Source organism: Diplotaxodon limnothrissa, linkage group LG7, assembly GCF_057381915.1.
Source record: "Diplotaxodon limnothrissa isolate DT_005_m linkage group LG7, D_limnothrissa_male_GT1.1, whole genome shotgun sequence".
In the NCBI taxonomy this organism is placed as follows: Eukaryota; Metazoa; Chordata; class Actinopteri; order Cichliformes; family Cichlidae; genus Diplotaxodon; species Diplotaxodon limnothrissa.
In genome coordinates, this window is record NC_140602.1 from 2,357,698 (window position 1) to 2,373,742 (window position 16,045).

The 16,045-nt window shown below is 42.6% G+C and overlaps 1 protein-coding gene across 1 annotated transcript in view; it reads left to right on the forward strand.

Moving 5' to 3' along the window:
* The window catches only part of cdh13 (cadherin 13, H-cadherin (heart)), a 295,213-nt gene that overhangs the window by 223,852 nt on the left and 55,316 nt on the right, over positions 1-16,045 (forward strand). The window contains exon 9 of the mRNA XM_085358926.1: positions 5,115-5,255. Coding sequence (XP_085215052.1) covers positions 5,115-5,255 — 141 coding nt within the window. The remainder of the gene's footprint in view (positions 1-5,114; positions 5,256-16,045) is intronic.

Consider the following 16,045-nt stretch of genomic DNA (forward strand, 5'->3'; position numbering starts at 1 on the left):
GCAGAGGTTTCATTTCTAAATAAAACTCAGCAGCTCTTGACAAAAATATATCTGCCTCAGTCAAACTGAACTAAAAATAAGACAAAACTGCTCATTAAACACTGAATTGTCTATTTAAAGACTCGTAGTAATTTATACAGCAGTTATTGTATAACCCTCTGACCACTGGTGGTGGTCAGAGGGCCCGGTGGCGCCAGTGTCCGGCAGCCTCGCCTCTGTCAGTGCGCCCCAGGGTGGCTGTGGCTACAATGTAGCTGCCATCACCAGTGTGTGAATGTGTGTGTGAATGGGTGGGTGACTGGATGTAGTGTGAAGCGCTTTGGGGTCCTTAGGGACTAGAAAAGCGCTATACAAATGCAGGCCATTTACCATTTATTGGTTTACAGGATATGATCCCATGATTTTATGTTGCAGTTTCCTACACATGAACTTCATTGTTATGTTCTTTCTATATGTGTTAGTATTTGCTACGGCTAATATTAGCATAGTTTAGTTAGCAAAGGAATCGAGACTATAGGACTGCATGACAGAGACAGATACTTAATGATATGTAATGTACAAATAATATAAATCAGTCACAAAACGTGAGGAAATTGGCATTTGGTTCATTACTTGTAACAAGACTGTAGAATAGAGTAGAGTAGAATAGAGTAGAATAGACCTTTGTTAATCCCTTGGGGAGGTCCGATCAGGGAAATGATGGTTCTAGTAACACACTGCCATTCCTCCTTAAATACAAATGAGGAAAAACATACCAAGCAGATTCAAGTAGAAAATATGAGCTATTTGTGGGTTGAGCAGCAGAGTTGAGCATGTGGGTTGCACCTGTGAAAATTTTGCCAAATTGCTTATTCTGCTACTGACTCTGAGCTTCTGGTAGCACAGGTGCTGACAATCAGGTGGCTGATTGGTATCTTATTAGCAGCACCTGTGAGCAGCGGCCACTTGGTGTCTGCTCTAAGCATATAATCCCTGACTGATCCAGGTAGGGCCTGTGCCAAAGGGCACCTTCAAGCTGGTTCTCGGCAAAGCCAGTTGCAGCATTATTTGGAGTGAGCCGTAGTACCAGAAACAAATGGATGTGCCCAAGTTTCATATAACGGGCGACATTACATCAAAGAAATATTCAACCAAACACAAATGCCCTTATTTTTTATTCCAATTAACCACACGGCGACTCGACTTTGTAAAGTGAAATACCCAGGGGAAAAGCAACTTTTTTGATGGACTATGGCAGCGTTGCTGCTCAGAAGTTTAATTGAGTGTTTCCAGACGGATCAACAAGAGGCTGAAAAATTAAGAAGCTAACTGAGAGGAGTATCTCAATCAGCATGCTGCCAGTGGAAGTTTTCTGACGCCTGGAGGGAAAATTCCCTTTCGCTGTAACTCTCGCCCAGAGTGAATGTGAACATCTTTTCTTGGCTAGATACTGCCAGGGAGTTTATAATTGAGTTGAGACTCAGGAAATACTCATTAAGACGTTGTCAGTCGCCAGAGGAGACCACGCTGAATGTGTTTAGACACCACTGAGACTGCAGGTATCCCAGAGCCTTGCTCTTCTCCAGCTGGAGGGCAAAAGTATACGTCTGTGCTCAGGTGTGGAGGCGTCTGTGTGTTTTGAAGCCAGCATGTGTGTATTCGCATGTGGTTGTGTGCGAGGGTTTAATAAACTCACAGGTTCACGGAGCACCATCTGCCTGCTCGGCGTTCGATCGAACAGGAGCTGCTTGTGAGGGGCGGAGCTGGTTGTGAGGGGCGGAGCTGTCACCCACCATGTCTGACAAACTATTGATAGAAACACCTGTTGACTGTCTTGCCTTTGCATCCACAGTCTACCACGCAGCAGCTTCTTGAATGAATGGAGTTGATGTCTGGAGTCTGTACTGGCTTCTCGGCTGGTCATCTGCACACAAACCCACAGAGCATTCTCGTTCCCAACGCGCAACATACCGACCGTCTGTCACGGCCCGAGGCGTGACATAGTAACACCAGAGGTACCCTTGCACGTCCTTATGAGACGCTCTGGATTGTTAAAAGCTTTGCAGCTTTCTAATGTAGCCCTAACCTTAGCCTTAACCTGACATTCATAGAACCCGCTCTTACGCCTTGGACCACGTAACAAACAGACGATTTGTCACATAGCGTCGGCATGTTACGTGTTGGGATGAGAACGTGTCGAAACCCAATATAAAAACAGCCTTTTGGGTTAATTTAGCATTTACATGTTTTATTTTTAATGTTTTAGAGTAAAGTACGTAGTCATCCCAGACATTTAAATGTTCAACACTGAACATTGTTTTTAAAATCAATACAAGTTTGAAACAAAAACGTGTTTTTCACTCTGTCTGATGTAGGAAATGTGGGAAATATGGCACTGATAAGAATTAATAAGCATCACTAATCAAAAATACGTGTTGTCTTTATGGGAAAAATTAGCATAAGGCAGAAATAACCATGTAAATGATCCTGTGATATAATCTAAGAGTGGAATCGGCTTAAAATTAAATAGTTTATCTTTATAATAAGTGTAGTGTGTGTATATAATAACTTGAAGAAAGAATAGAAATAATAATAGGAAATAATTTAATGAAGCACGTGTACAACATATGATGTACAAAATTTAAGGGGAAAGCTCTATATGTATAAAAAAGTATTGATTGTTGACTAAAACACAAAAAGTTAAGATGGTGTGAAAGCTGTTGATATAAACATATAATAATAAAATAGAATTGATTACTTTAAAAGCTGATTTTTCTGGAAAAAACTGAACATGTGAATTAATGTGATAGTAGCTGCCACCGTTCACCTGCTGCACACGGCAAATTAATTTGTTTAGTTTAGAATTGGCAGAAATAAATTTTGACCTTGTTGTGCTGAAATCTACTTCTAATAAGAGGTGCTGTGATCTTCTCGCACTCGGGGATCATAAAATGCATCCCTCCGTGGTTCGGTGGCCTCCTTCAACAGGGTCATTTAAGTCAGGCAGTTGGGAGAAACGGCCTTTTTGATGATATCTGCGCGTGCGTGTCAGATTTGCTGTTTAGCTCAGTCTGCAGTTCCTTATGCTAAATTCAGGTTGAAGCGATAATTAAAATGAGCCTGAAGGTGTGTAGCCAATGATCTCCCTGCCTGTCTCATGAAATTGATTAGAGCAATATCTCCAATGAACAGGCAAAGGTACACATACATGCACACACTGACAACTGCTGCTGCCACTCAGTTTGACAGTGAGCAGAGCACAGGAGGGGGGTGTGTGTGTGTGTGTGTGTGTGTGTGTGTGTGTGTGTGTGTGTGTGTGTGTGTGTGTGTGTGTGTGTGTGTGTGTGTGTGTGTGTGTAATATCAGGTCACAGGCCTTTGTCCATAAACAATAACTTTCTCACTAACAGCATTTAAAGATCAGGGGCACGATCAGATTCATAGGTGGTTAAAGGATTTAAGATTATTAATGCAACTGGAGAGAACGTGTCAGACAGTTTATTAGGTACAACAGCGCTGGTTTGGACCCCCTTTTGCATTCAGAGCTGCTACACGTCAGCAGTCCTCTCCTGGGATCAGTTAACTGTGGAGGAAACTTGAGTACAGTGAATTTATTGTCCTGTTGAAGAAAGCAGTATGAGATCATGTGAGCTTTGTGACAGGGTTCATTATGCTGCTGGAAGCATCCGTCAGAGGATGGGAGCACTGTAGCCCATCCACCTCATGGTCCGATATGTTACGCTTTCAGAGATGCTCTTCTCCAAACCTTAGTTGGTTGTAATAGCAGGTTATGTGAGTTACTTCTGCATTCCTATCAACTCAAATCAGCCATTCTGCTCTGACGTCTGACACAAGGCATTTAAACCCAGAGAGCTGCCACTCGCTGGATATTTGTCTCTTTTTCTGACCGTTCCCTATAAACCGTAGAGGTGGCAGCAGTTTCTGAAATAACCAGAGCAGCCCACCTGGCACCGACGGCACTGCCACATCCAACTTAAATCACCTTTGGGATTCTCAGTTTGAACTTTAACAGGATGAACTGAACGTGTCGAAAAACGAAAAGCCATTTTTCTCTATATGACCCCAAAACAGACACAAAACAGAGACAAGTATAAGAAGGAAAAAGACCCCAATGATGAATGATGGGTTTCTTTTTTAGATACAAATATTGGGACAGTTACATAATTTACAAGTTCCAGGGTGTCCATCCATCCGTTTCTGTCCCGGGCACAGTCTGAGGTGACTTCTCACTGTAGCAGGATCGCTCCACCAGCGTTTTCACTCCGACAGATGGATGAAGTTTATTAAGCATGTGACAGTTAACACCTCCAGTGGAGCAAAAACACTGCAGCGAATAAGTAAATGTTGGCTTCACCAGCCCCTTCTCCCTGCTATTCATACACTGCAGTTAACATTTCTATTAGACGCTATTTCAATGAATTATTGTTGCTGCTCTGATCATTACGAGTGTCACTCCCCCTCGCTTTATCTATAAGCTATATTTCTCCAAGTATTGTATAGATTGAAGATGCTGGCAGGTCACAAATGGATTAAATGTCTTATTCTGGTTTATTTTCAGGAGGTCTGCTTTATAACCAAGGCCACAGCCATCTCGCTAGCTTGTGAAGGACTTAATTAGAGTTTTAAGGCTGAATTAAAGTGCATTCAGTTTGGGGTTTAATCATCGACTCATTCTTTAAACTACAACATCTAATCAACAAAAATAGCCAGAAAGGCTGGAGAGGAGATTCTAAAAGCAAGGCAATACTTCAAACACAGTGTGAAGTATAATTTCACTAATGAGAGGGACAAAAATAGTCTTTTCACGAAGTCCGACGGCTGAGAGCACGGTGGAGGATGCTCGAAAAAACATAATGTGTGCTCTTGACCTTTCATTAGAGATGCAGCGAGCGTTTACTGGAGCTTTAACACTTGTGTTCGAGCAGGAAGGTGCATATAAAGGACCTCACAGTGATGTTAAAATTGTTAGCAACTTAAATGGCTCCTCGTTAACCTCATGGTGTTATTACTCATAGTTCCTTGAATATTCAGGTCGGTATAGATTGTCAACAACATTCTTACATCTTCTGCATACTTCTGAACATTTTTCTGTCTCACTGTGTCTTTTCTTTCCAGACCCTGCCAACCACAACATACGAGTTAGAGATCATGGCCAAGGACATGGCAGGAAGTGAGGTGGGCCTAACAGGAACAACCACCGCCACCATTACCATAACAGATAAGAACGACCATGCCCCAGAGTTCACACATCCGCTGGTGAGAAACTTCCCTTTTTCGCTCTCTGCTTTTTCTTAATGCTCGCTTAGGTTGTTTTTGTCTGCTATGTGAGGTCACTTGTCTCCTGCCTGCAGTTTCCCACCAGAAAAGTCAGAGATTACTGTGGCTAATAAAGGAACTGCGTCTTTAAGAAGTTAGGACATCATAGTACAGATACATCCCAGTGGCATCTCGCTCTGTTATGGAGACAATAAGTTATGACAATAACTGTGACACGTCAAATATAAACATTCAAACAACACCTTTTCAAAGTGAAGTAATAGATTACTGCATATATTTGTGCTCAGGGGAATTAACTGTACAACAGTCAGAATAATGCATATTTAGTTATATGGTGTGAAAACAGAATTTGCTTTCCTTTTCAAGTATTTGTGATCTGAAACGTTAGAGTGTTGACAGTAAGGCTGTTGTAATACCACAATTTAAAAAACACCCAGGAAAATACTGATGCTTGATATTGTTTTGAGCGCCAAGAAGCTAAACTTAAAATAAATATTATTATGTCTTTATAAGCTTATTGGTTCTCTGAAGTTGGGCCTCCACGGTAGTCCCAGTTTCTCATGTGAACCCTTGGGTGCTTTAGACATGCATAAACACATCGTAGACCTAGTTGAACCTGATACACTGACGGCCAGAATGAACAACATAAACCAGCCGCATCATACATCGTCTTATTTTTTGATATTTTCAATTTTGCATTCAGTAAAATTGTGCTTCTTCTTTGCTGTTTTTCCGTGTTTTGTGCCCTGTGGCAGAGACTGAGCCTGAACTCTTGGTAATGTAGTAATCAAGGTTTTTTAAGGCAATGGTTTATGCAGAGTTGCCCTTTGCAGTGACTTGACAGATGGACTTTGTTTATGGAGACATACACTGGTGCTACACTCAGTTGCTTCTACACATACTTCATGTACATGTGTTTGTTCACCCAGCTCATGAACTTGTCTGAGTCAGTGTGACCTTTTGTTTTCTCATATGAAGATATTTCATCCTTCTCTTCAAAAGGTAAAGTTCAAGAAAACCCCAAACAGATGGCAGAAGGTGTGGGTGTGTGATGCAGGTGCAGAGGGCGCATAAGGAAAGCACTGAGCAGGAGGGGCAGCATTCCTTCTTTTGAATGAACTGGACTGTTGAGTTAAAAATCAGCAGAAAGTTAGTCAGGAAATAACATAAAACACATAAAATAACCGTAAAATCGTTCAACAGTCGGCGAGAGAGTGCCCTGTAGTACGCCCTCCACATGAATTTGTCATGAGTTGCCCCCTCGGTTGTTTTGCTGCCTTCGTGCCTCCCGTTCATCTCTGGAGCTGCAAAAACACGGAGAAAGAACGAGGTCCACTAGATAAAGACCCACCTTCCACCTTAAGGTGCAGTTTCAACACTGAGTTGTGTGTTTTTTAATAGAAATGCCCACAGCTGTTGTCAGGTTTTAAGACACATAAAACTTTTGCCCGAACCAAACCTCCCGCAGCCCTCCCATGATGCATCGAGGTGTCAGGGGAGCTTGTAAGGGGCGCAGCTCAGACGTGAAATGTTACAGCTCAGAGGGCTCGGCAGGGCCACGCAGAGTGCACCGTGTCCGTGTCCCAGTTAATGTTCTCATTCCTCACTGGGAAGAGATATGTTTAATGCCACGGAGAAATTGAGCTTTTATAAAACAAGTGTTTGAGGACGTTAAGCTCCCTGTGTAAATCCTTTACCCTGCTCTCTCCCTGACCGCTTCTCAACCTGCCCATGAATCATCTACGACTCCTCGAATGAACGCCATCATATTGTGAGCGTGCGCTGGTGCTAAGCCTGTGTCAGCAGCTGCTCTCGAGCTTTCACCATATAAATTATTCAGCTAAATATTCAAGGCTTTTCATAGAACTTTGTGCCTTCCTTCCTTAAGAAGACTCTCGAGTTGTCTGTTTCTGGTGACACCCCCTCCTGTAGACCACGTGTAAGCTTCAAAAGCTGCTTTTCCAGCTTATGAGAACTCACACAGCGAAAGATGGAGAACAGGATGAAAAGGTGAGTAAAAAAAGAGAATTTTACTCATAGACATAAGTAGAGGCAAGAAAAGGAGAAGAAATCACATTTTCAGGAGACGTTATGCTGTTATTATTCATTAAATGCACTGTTGCTGGATTTTTTTTGAGTTGACATTTTGAATGAATTCAGCAACATAATCCCCACGCAGGGAGCCTCTGTATTTTCTCAGACTTACCTACCACAGCTCTACGCAGAGAGACAACCATCAGAAAGTTTAGCTTCAGACCAGCACTCGTCTACTTGGATCAACCGAACAGAGACTGTTTTCCTTTTCCTCTGTAATTTGTAAAAAAGGCAGGTGAAAAGCCTTTTTTCTCAATTTACCGGTCGATCTACGTCCCTGCCCTCACCTATGGCCACGAGCTGTGAGATCGCGGATACAAGCGGCAGAAATGAGCTTCCTCCGAAGGGTGGCTGGCCTCTCCCTTAGAGATAGGGTGAGAAGTTCAGCCATCCGGGAGGGGCTCAGAGTAGAGCAGCTGCTGCTCCACATCGAAAGGAGCCAGCTGAGGTGGTTCGGGCATCTGACAAGGATGCCTCCTGGGCGCTTCCTGGGTGAGGTGTTCCAGGCATGTCCCACCGGGAGGAGGCCCCGGGGCAGACCCAGGACACGCTGGAGAGATTATATCTCTCGGCTGGCCTGGGAACGCCTTGGTGTTCCCCCGGATAAGCTGGAGGAGGTGACCGGGGAGAGGGAGGTCTGGGCCTCTCTGTTTAGGCTGCTGCCCCCGCGACCCGGCCTCAGATAAAGCGGATGAAGATGGATGGATGGATGGCAGGTGAAAAGAGCTTTCACTGGGTTCTGTGCAGGCCTAGGAAAAGCTAAGTACATGCATGGGAATGAATAAGATGAGGCCAAGTGCTGCTAATCAAATGCATTTTAACTGAGCAATTATCAGAGGAGGGGATGTCACAGCCCGTTTTCAGACTGTGCAGTGCTCAGAGAGCTTCAGAGCTCAGTTAGCGTGTAAATGTTAACCTTCTCCCTGTAAAACAAGTGTGGCTTGTTTGGAAGGATATCCAGTAGAAATCACATGACTTTGGACATGCAAGACCAAAAGGGGAATATTTGTCCACAACGCACCACGCTTTGTGTGGCAAAACACAAAGAGAACACATCAGCACTCAGACATCGAATACCAGCTGTCGAGTGGTGGACGGGGATGATCTGGGCTTGTTTTTGTAGCAACAGGACCCGGGCACCTTGCAGTCATTCAGTCTACCATGGAAATCTATTCTAGAGCCAAATGTGAGGCCATCTGTGCGACAGCTAAAGCTTCAAGTCCGGACAAATGCTGTGGCACAACCTTAGGAGAGCTTCCCATAAACAAATAGCCACAAGTTTGATCAAATAAAGCTACGCCGAAAAGACGAGCGGGATCGAATAGCTTCACAATGATGCGAGAGATGATGTGAGAGATGATGTGAGAGAGCGATAAACTCATAGAAAACAATCACTTCAAGTTATTGATTTTAGTTGTGTAGTTAGTTTTTCACAGTACTCGTTCTGTTTCACTTACGCTTCACATAAACAAACAATGGAAATGAGCAAATATCACGTTTATGCTTTATGAAACAGGATAGAGGTCAGTTACTGTGTTCCTCACGTTAGCTGTGATGCTACGAGCACGTACATCACAGCTGTAAAACTACAGCACTTGTATCTGGTACCTTGGCTATGACAGCCATTCAGGATATAATCCTTATTCATATCTGATGTCACATCTGAGGCTAAATCAAAATATAAATTAAATGCATTTAAATAGCACGATACTGCAGCTACTGTTGATAAATATCTTTTTTAGTGGATACAAAAACTATATTAAAACATGGCTCAGAACAGATTTTCATGTTATTTTAACACCGACACCAGACTTCTTCTAGTGCAGGAGATAATTGGAACAATCTTTCAAAAGTGGATAAAAGCACTGAAATGTGTGAATTTGTCGCTCTGGAGTCATGAATCTGAAAAACAAAATACTTTTAGACACTTGAATTTTCTTTTTTTTCCAACTTATGAAAAATGTATTTTACTCCCAAATCTAATCAGTGGATCGAAATTGGAGATTTTTCTCTTGAGTTGTTTCTGACTTTGTGGACGTCAGATTTACTACTTAAGAACGTCTTTATAGCTTCTTTTACTGGTTTGTAATGGAAACACCAGATAATTGCAAAGTGCATTTATTATTTAGGAATACTGAGAGGGGATTTAAAGTTACTTCCATGTTTTGCCACAAAATGAAAACAGGTCCAAGTCACAGCACACGACTGTGCAGGTTGAGGCAGCATCCTTTTTATCACTTTGATAACACTTTGATAACTGTGATTCATATCACTATATTTCAAATCACTTTTTTTTATTGTCACATCACATGTGCAGGCACACTGGCACAGCACATGCGAGTGAAATTCTTGTGTGCGAGCCCCACAAGCAACAGAGATGTGCAAACACAACAACACAAACGAGCAAAATAGACCGTCTTTTATGTCCAGTAAGGTTTGTCGGTCGTACACAAGGAGACAAGTGCTGCTCGTGAAAAAATAAAGGAAAAGTAAAATTAAACACAGAAGAAAGCCGTTGCTTGGGGGAGCTCGCGACGAGGCTGCCATACTCGGCGCCATCTTATTTGAGCTTCCACTGCCAATTAATTCCTGTGTGTTTAAGTGAATTTCATGTTTTCCCAGGATGCAACTTCACCTACAGGACACACTGAATATGCTCACACAAAGACAGATGATCATTTACACTTACACCCGCAGTGTGAGCGTAAATGATTATCACTGTTATCATTTCATACAGTTTTAATTCAGATTCCTCTTGCTGCAGTCTCACTAATCCACTCGCCAACCCACCAGCCCCTCACGGAGCCCCACTACAAATCCTTAGCCAGCTTGAATAAGCAGCTTCCACGAGCTGTAGGTGAGAGCTGGGAAGGCAAACAGGCGTCCAACCAGGAGATGTGGCTAAACAAAAGTGCTACATAATAACACAAGTTGGCAAAATTTTAAGATTACTGAAAAAGTGCTGGCAATTTATGTACATTTTTTTAAATCTTTAAAAATAATTTTCTTTGGAGAGTTGTACCCATTTTTAAAACAGGCCAGTGAGCTTTAATAAAAGGGAGTATTAGGGGTGCAACGATACGGTTCGATACTTTGGTGTCACGGGTCGATATTTTTTCAATACAAAAAAAAATGTTCATGCTTTTTTAATTTGTCATTTATTAAAATTATAAATATATATTTTAACTCAAAAGTACAGTTTTTAAATTTAATGTTGCTGAAACAACAAAGTAATAAAAAAATAAATCTATCTGATGGAGGAATCGCTCATCTTTGGAAAAGAGAGTTTATTACAGAGAAATGGCTCTTTCAAAATAAAAGCTCTACTATACGCTTCTTCTGGGCTATATTCTCAGCAGCACATTAAACATATCAGGTCCCCATAAGGAGAATCCTGTGCTAACGGCTGTCTAAATGACTCGGGTAAAGTTTGTAGCATGCGTGCTTGTTGTTTTTGTCTGCTTCCACTTGTCTTTGCACTAGGATGATGTCGGAGTAAATGTGCAGTCATATTCGTTGTGTTCCCACTAGTGCTGTCAGCGTTAATCTGAAATGACCTTAACGCCACAACACGGCAAATCTCCGTTAACGAGCTAACTGCGCTAACGCACTAGTTCCCACCCATGTAATTGAGCATTGCGTGGCACATCCAACATACTGTTTTACTTTAGTCCATGACTCGCTTACCTTCAGGGTCATACGTCACATGAAAACCAAAATAATTCCAAACGCCAGATCTGAATGAGGGTGGGGGAGGTTCAATTTGCCATGTTGCAAGGAGAGCTTAGCTTCTGTCTGCTAGCTTGCGCTGCGCTCAGTGAATCTGCGTTCGACTACTCCGCCTAGGCTGCACTGTCGAGCACAGATCCACTGAGCGCTCAACACAGACAGCATCATCAGAAGGAAAGTTGATAAAATAAATTAAAAATGTTGTATTGTTCGATACATATGCGTACCGAACCGAAAGCACTTTATCGAACGGTTCAATATCGATACGAGTATCGTTGCACCCCTAGGGAGTATGTCTGTTCATTTTGGTTCTCTTTTGTTATCTGCTGCCCTGCTGCACGCTAGTAAGACAGGGGTGGACTCACAGATCTTTATGTATGGTTTCAGTCAAACGAGAGTACTGATAGCATCGATCATAAGTCAAAATGTAACTTCCACGTTTCTTTTCTTCTGAACTTTTTGTGATTAGTGCTTTAAAATATTAACAACAAAACTAAAGAATCTGAGGTTGCACTCCCTGCCCCGTTAAAAATGAATGAGATTCATTTTCAGGGGTAAGAAGCAGCTTATAGTTAACAGATAAGTGATCCTTAATGTTGCAATACAACCTGCCTGAAGAGTCACTGGTGCAACGCTGAAATATGAACATGGAGAGAATGCTTAAAACCTTCTTTATGAAAAATGGCAGAATTAGCTGCCAAACCGCCGTTACTTTTCTCCTTAGTAAGTTCTTTTTAAGGATGGATGATTCCGTATAATCAATCTGCCATTTTTAAAATCGGAAGCTGAGGTATTCCTCACTAGGAAATTTATTACATTTTCCTACTGAAGCTCCTTCTGTAGGGGAATGTGCTCTGGCCTGATTAATTTTATAGTGAGGGTCTAATCCGATTTTTATGAGGAGAAGAAACAAGAAGACAAAATTATGTAGTAACCCTTAGCTCTGTCGTCTGAAAGGCTCGACGTGTGTGCTCCTGTCACGAAGATGGATATTTCTCCTGATGAATTTTATCTCCCGGTCGCAGCTGGATTTTTATTATCTATATGCATTTACTCAAAGTCTCTGAGACTTTCTGCTATGCTGAACTTGATATTCCTCTGTCTTAATAACAGTACTGTTAAACCTTTCACAGCTGATGTTGCATTAGAGCAGACGCTGATGTAGTCGTGCACCTTTTGCCCTGCCCTGTTATTTGGTTCATCCTCCTGCACCAGTATCCCGATCTCTCCTCCACTCTGTTCCTTCTACACTTGCATTACTTGTCTCCCCTCCACTCTTCAGCAGCTCTGTTAATTCTGCACCATGTCTGACTGGTCCTATTCCCCTCCTGCTCCTCATACCGACACTGTGATGGACCTTATCTCTCCTGTCACTCACGCTCCTGACAGCCATTGCCCAGATTTATTTTCCCCCTCACTCAATTTTGCACTCTCTTTGCCTGCCTGTCTTTCTGTTTACTTCTCTTCTTCCATCCTTTCACTTTTTCCCCGCTCTCCGCTTTGCGATGACCACGAGAATATGCTCACCTGCAATCCGTCTGTCCCGCTGATAAAGACATTTGTGGTGATGAGCACAGCACCAGGCGTAGTGCGGCAGGGCCACGTCAGTGTTGTTCTATCTTGGGGGATGGCTAACAGGTGTCATGGATTAGCTGAAAGCCTTGCATGATTGCTTCACTGGCTCTGAGCTACACACAGCACTTTACTCTGGGTGATGCTGAGGCGTAGCTGGCCTGAAATGGGACTGGATCGGTGTGCCGTATGACAAGTCGGAGGCATATTTCAAGGGAATATAGTACACGTGTATTTGTGAGTGTCCTCGTGCAGTTGTTAGACAGAAAGCAGCGTGAATGGATCAGGTTAGATTAACATCTTGGGTGAGAAATTCATAGAAAAACTTGAGCCTTTGTCTTCTGCGGCTTTCTTTATATGGTTGGAGTATTTTACTGCCATTCTTTGGCTTCACTTGGAGGCTCAATAGAAGGCTGATCTGAGTGATCGTGTTTCTTTTCTTTTTTTCTATTGATGAAACATAATTATCTCGAGTGATTCATCCAGAATAGCAGCGCCTGATAAAGAAGTGATTTCATATTTCTGCTAAAAACAAAACGCTGCTGTTTGTAGGCCTAAAGTTGGAAAGCAGCCTATTCAAAGTTCACCGACGATGAATCTAATGTTTGATTCTCGACTCTGATGAAACATGAACTCATTCTTTGAAACCATCAGTGCAGGAACCAAAACTGCATGTTGGATTTTGTCTTCAGTTTTGTCTTCTGCAGAAAAGGGTGGCTGTTAATAGATTGCATGTAATCAATTATATTTTAAAGGGAAAAACTATTTTCAGCTCAGGTCCAGTTTTTAAAAAATATGCCCATGTTTTTATGTATCAAAGTAGGTCGTCCTCTCAGGTTCAGCAGTTGCCTGATTTACCAAAAAAGAGCTGCAAAATGACTGTTTTTGGACGAGTTTATTGCATCAATGCATAAAGGGAAAAAACAAAACTTCTGCTTTTTATGAATCTGTTTTCTTAAGTAACTGGAAGTACTCTGCAATCATGATTCTGTCCATAAAAAGCAATAAATGATTTAAACTTTATGTAATCTTGAACCTTTCCTGCAACTGCTGCTGTTTGAAATTTGCTGATTCACTTCTATGGACCTCAGGCTCGGGCTTTCTGCTGCTCTGCCCCCGTCTTCCTCTGAGATAAGAAACATCCCTTTCCTTCCTCTTTTTAAGTCCAGACTCAAAACTCACCTGTTCACACTAGCCTACTCCACATAAACTTTTCCATCCTGCTACTTTAATTTATTTAGTTGCTCTATGTTTTATCCTTATTATTTTGTAAATTGTTACGTCTGTTGTTGTTATTGCTTGTGTACAGTGTCCTTGAGTGTTTTGAAAAGCGCTTTCTTAAATAAAAATGTGTTACTAAGCTTGCAGACAGGAAACTGGCTGGAAAAGCTATAGGCTATTATGCAGAGACCAAATAAACAATAAGCTTCTCTTTAGCATATTTTGTAATTTTGCAAAATACCAATTAAAAAAAATTATCTGCAAACTCATGTAAAACATCTGTGTTGTTCTCTGATAATCATCTTGTTGCGTCCTGACTAAGCTGAAAATGAGCATGTCGACAGTGATGTCCTGTTTCCATCACAGCCAATCAGAGGCTGGGCTGATAAAGACTAGTGCAGAGTCATTTGACCTGGGAATAAAAGCAAATTGTACTCTTTCCCACTGAAGAAAAAGCCAGGCGTTACTTTATTAAAGCAGTTTTTTTTTTATCTCAATTGCACAGGGACTCTAGAAACTGATTTAGCTGCAAAGTGCTAAATTGAACTATGGAGGTTTTACAGGAGAGCACACAAGTGAACTGCAGCACAAAGTTGGAACTGTCAGATTGTTGTCAGAAAGTTAAAAACTTCTCAGTCTTCGGGCCATTCCAGATGGACGAGCCGGCGCTCAATCATACATCAGTTGCTACACTTGAATGGCTGACCTTGCTTCTGAGGCATATGGGTTTTTAATGCCTGCCTGTATCCTGGAATATTTTCGTTAACTAGCTTAATTGACAAATAGAGAATCTGAAAAGCTGCTTTGCTAAATGTCAGATTCATCAAAAATCTATCTCTGGAAGCAGCCTGCACACAAGCTGTAGAAATTTAATAAAGACACAGGTAAGCTCATTAACTCCCCAGGCACACTTACTGTATGCAGGATTAAAGCTGTGAGCAGTGTAAAAAGCAAGTGGAGAGGCTAGACGGAAAAGTATTCCATGCCTGGGTGTGGGATTGTGTGAGAAGATGAGCAATCACATGCACAATGGTAGCTTGTTGCAAATATTTGCAATGTCTACACCTCGTTCTGCTGAGAGCTAAGCTGCTTTCAAAAGCTGATAAAGGAAAAGCAAAATACACTCAACAAAAATATAAACGCAACACCTTTGTTACTGCTCCCATTCCCCATGGGATGGACGTAGAGACCTAAAATTCATTCCAGATACACAATATAACCATCCCTCCCAAACAGTGGTCACAAATCAGTCCAAATGTGTGGTAGTGGGCACATCTGCTATATTGAGATAATCCATCCCACCTCACAGGTGTGCCACATCAGGATGCTGATCTGACATCATGAGTAGTGCACAGGTGTACCTCAGACTGCCCACAACAAAAGGCCACCCTGGAATGTGCAGTTTTGTCTCACAGCAAAATGCCACAGATGCCACAAGCAATGAGGGAGCGTGCAACTGGCATGCTGACAGCAGGAATGTCAACCAGATCTGTCGCCCGTGCATTGAATGTTCATTTCTCAACCATAAGCCGTCTCCACAGGCGTTTCAGAGAATATGGCAGCACATCCAACCGGCCTCACAACCGCAGACCTCGTGTAACCACACCAGCCCAGGACCTCCACATCCAGCAGGTTCAACTCCAAGATCGTCTGAGACCAGCCACCCAGACAGCTGCTGGAACAATTGGTTTGCACAACCAAACAATTTCTGCACAAACTGTCAGAAACCGTCTCAGGGACGCTCAACTGCATGCCCGTCGTCCTCATCGGGGTCTTGACCTGACTCCAGCTCGTCGCCGTAACAGACTTGTGTGGGCAAATGCTCACATTCGATGGCGTCTGGCACGTTGGAGAGGTGTGCACTTCACGGATGAATCATGGTTCACATTGTTCAGGGCAGATGGCAGCTGAGAATGTCCCAGTTCTTGCATGGCCAGCATACTCACCGGACATGTCACCCATTGAGCATGTTCGGGATGTGTTTGACCGGCGTATACGACAGCGTGTACCAGTTCCCACGAATATCCAACAACCTCGCACAGCCATTGAAGTGGAGTGGACCAACATTCCACAGGCCACAACTGACAATCTGATAGACTCCATGCGACGATGTGTTGCACTGCATGAGGCGAATGGTGGTCACACCAGATACT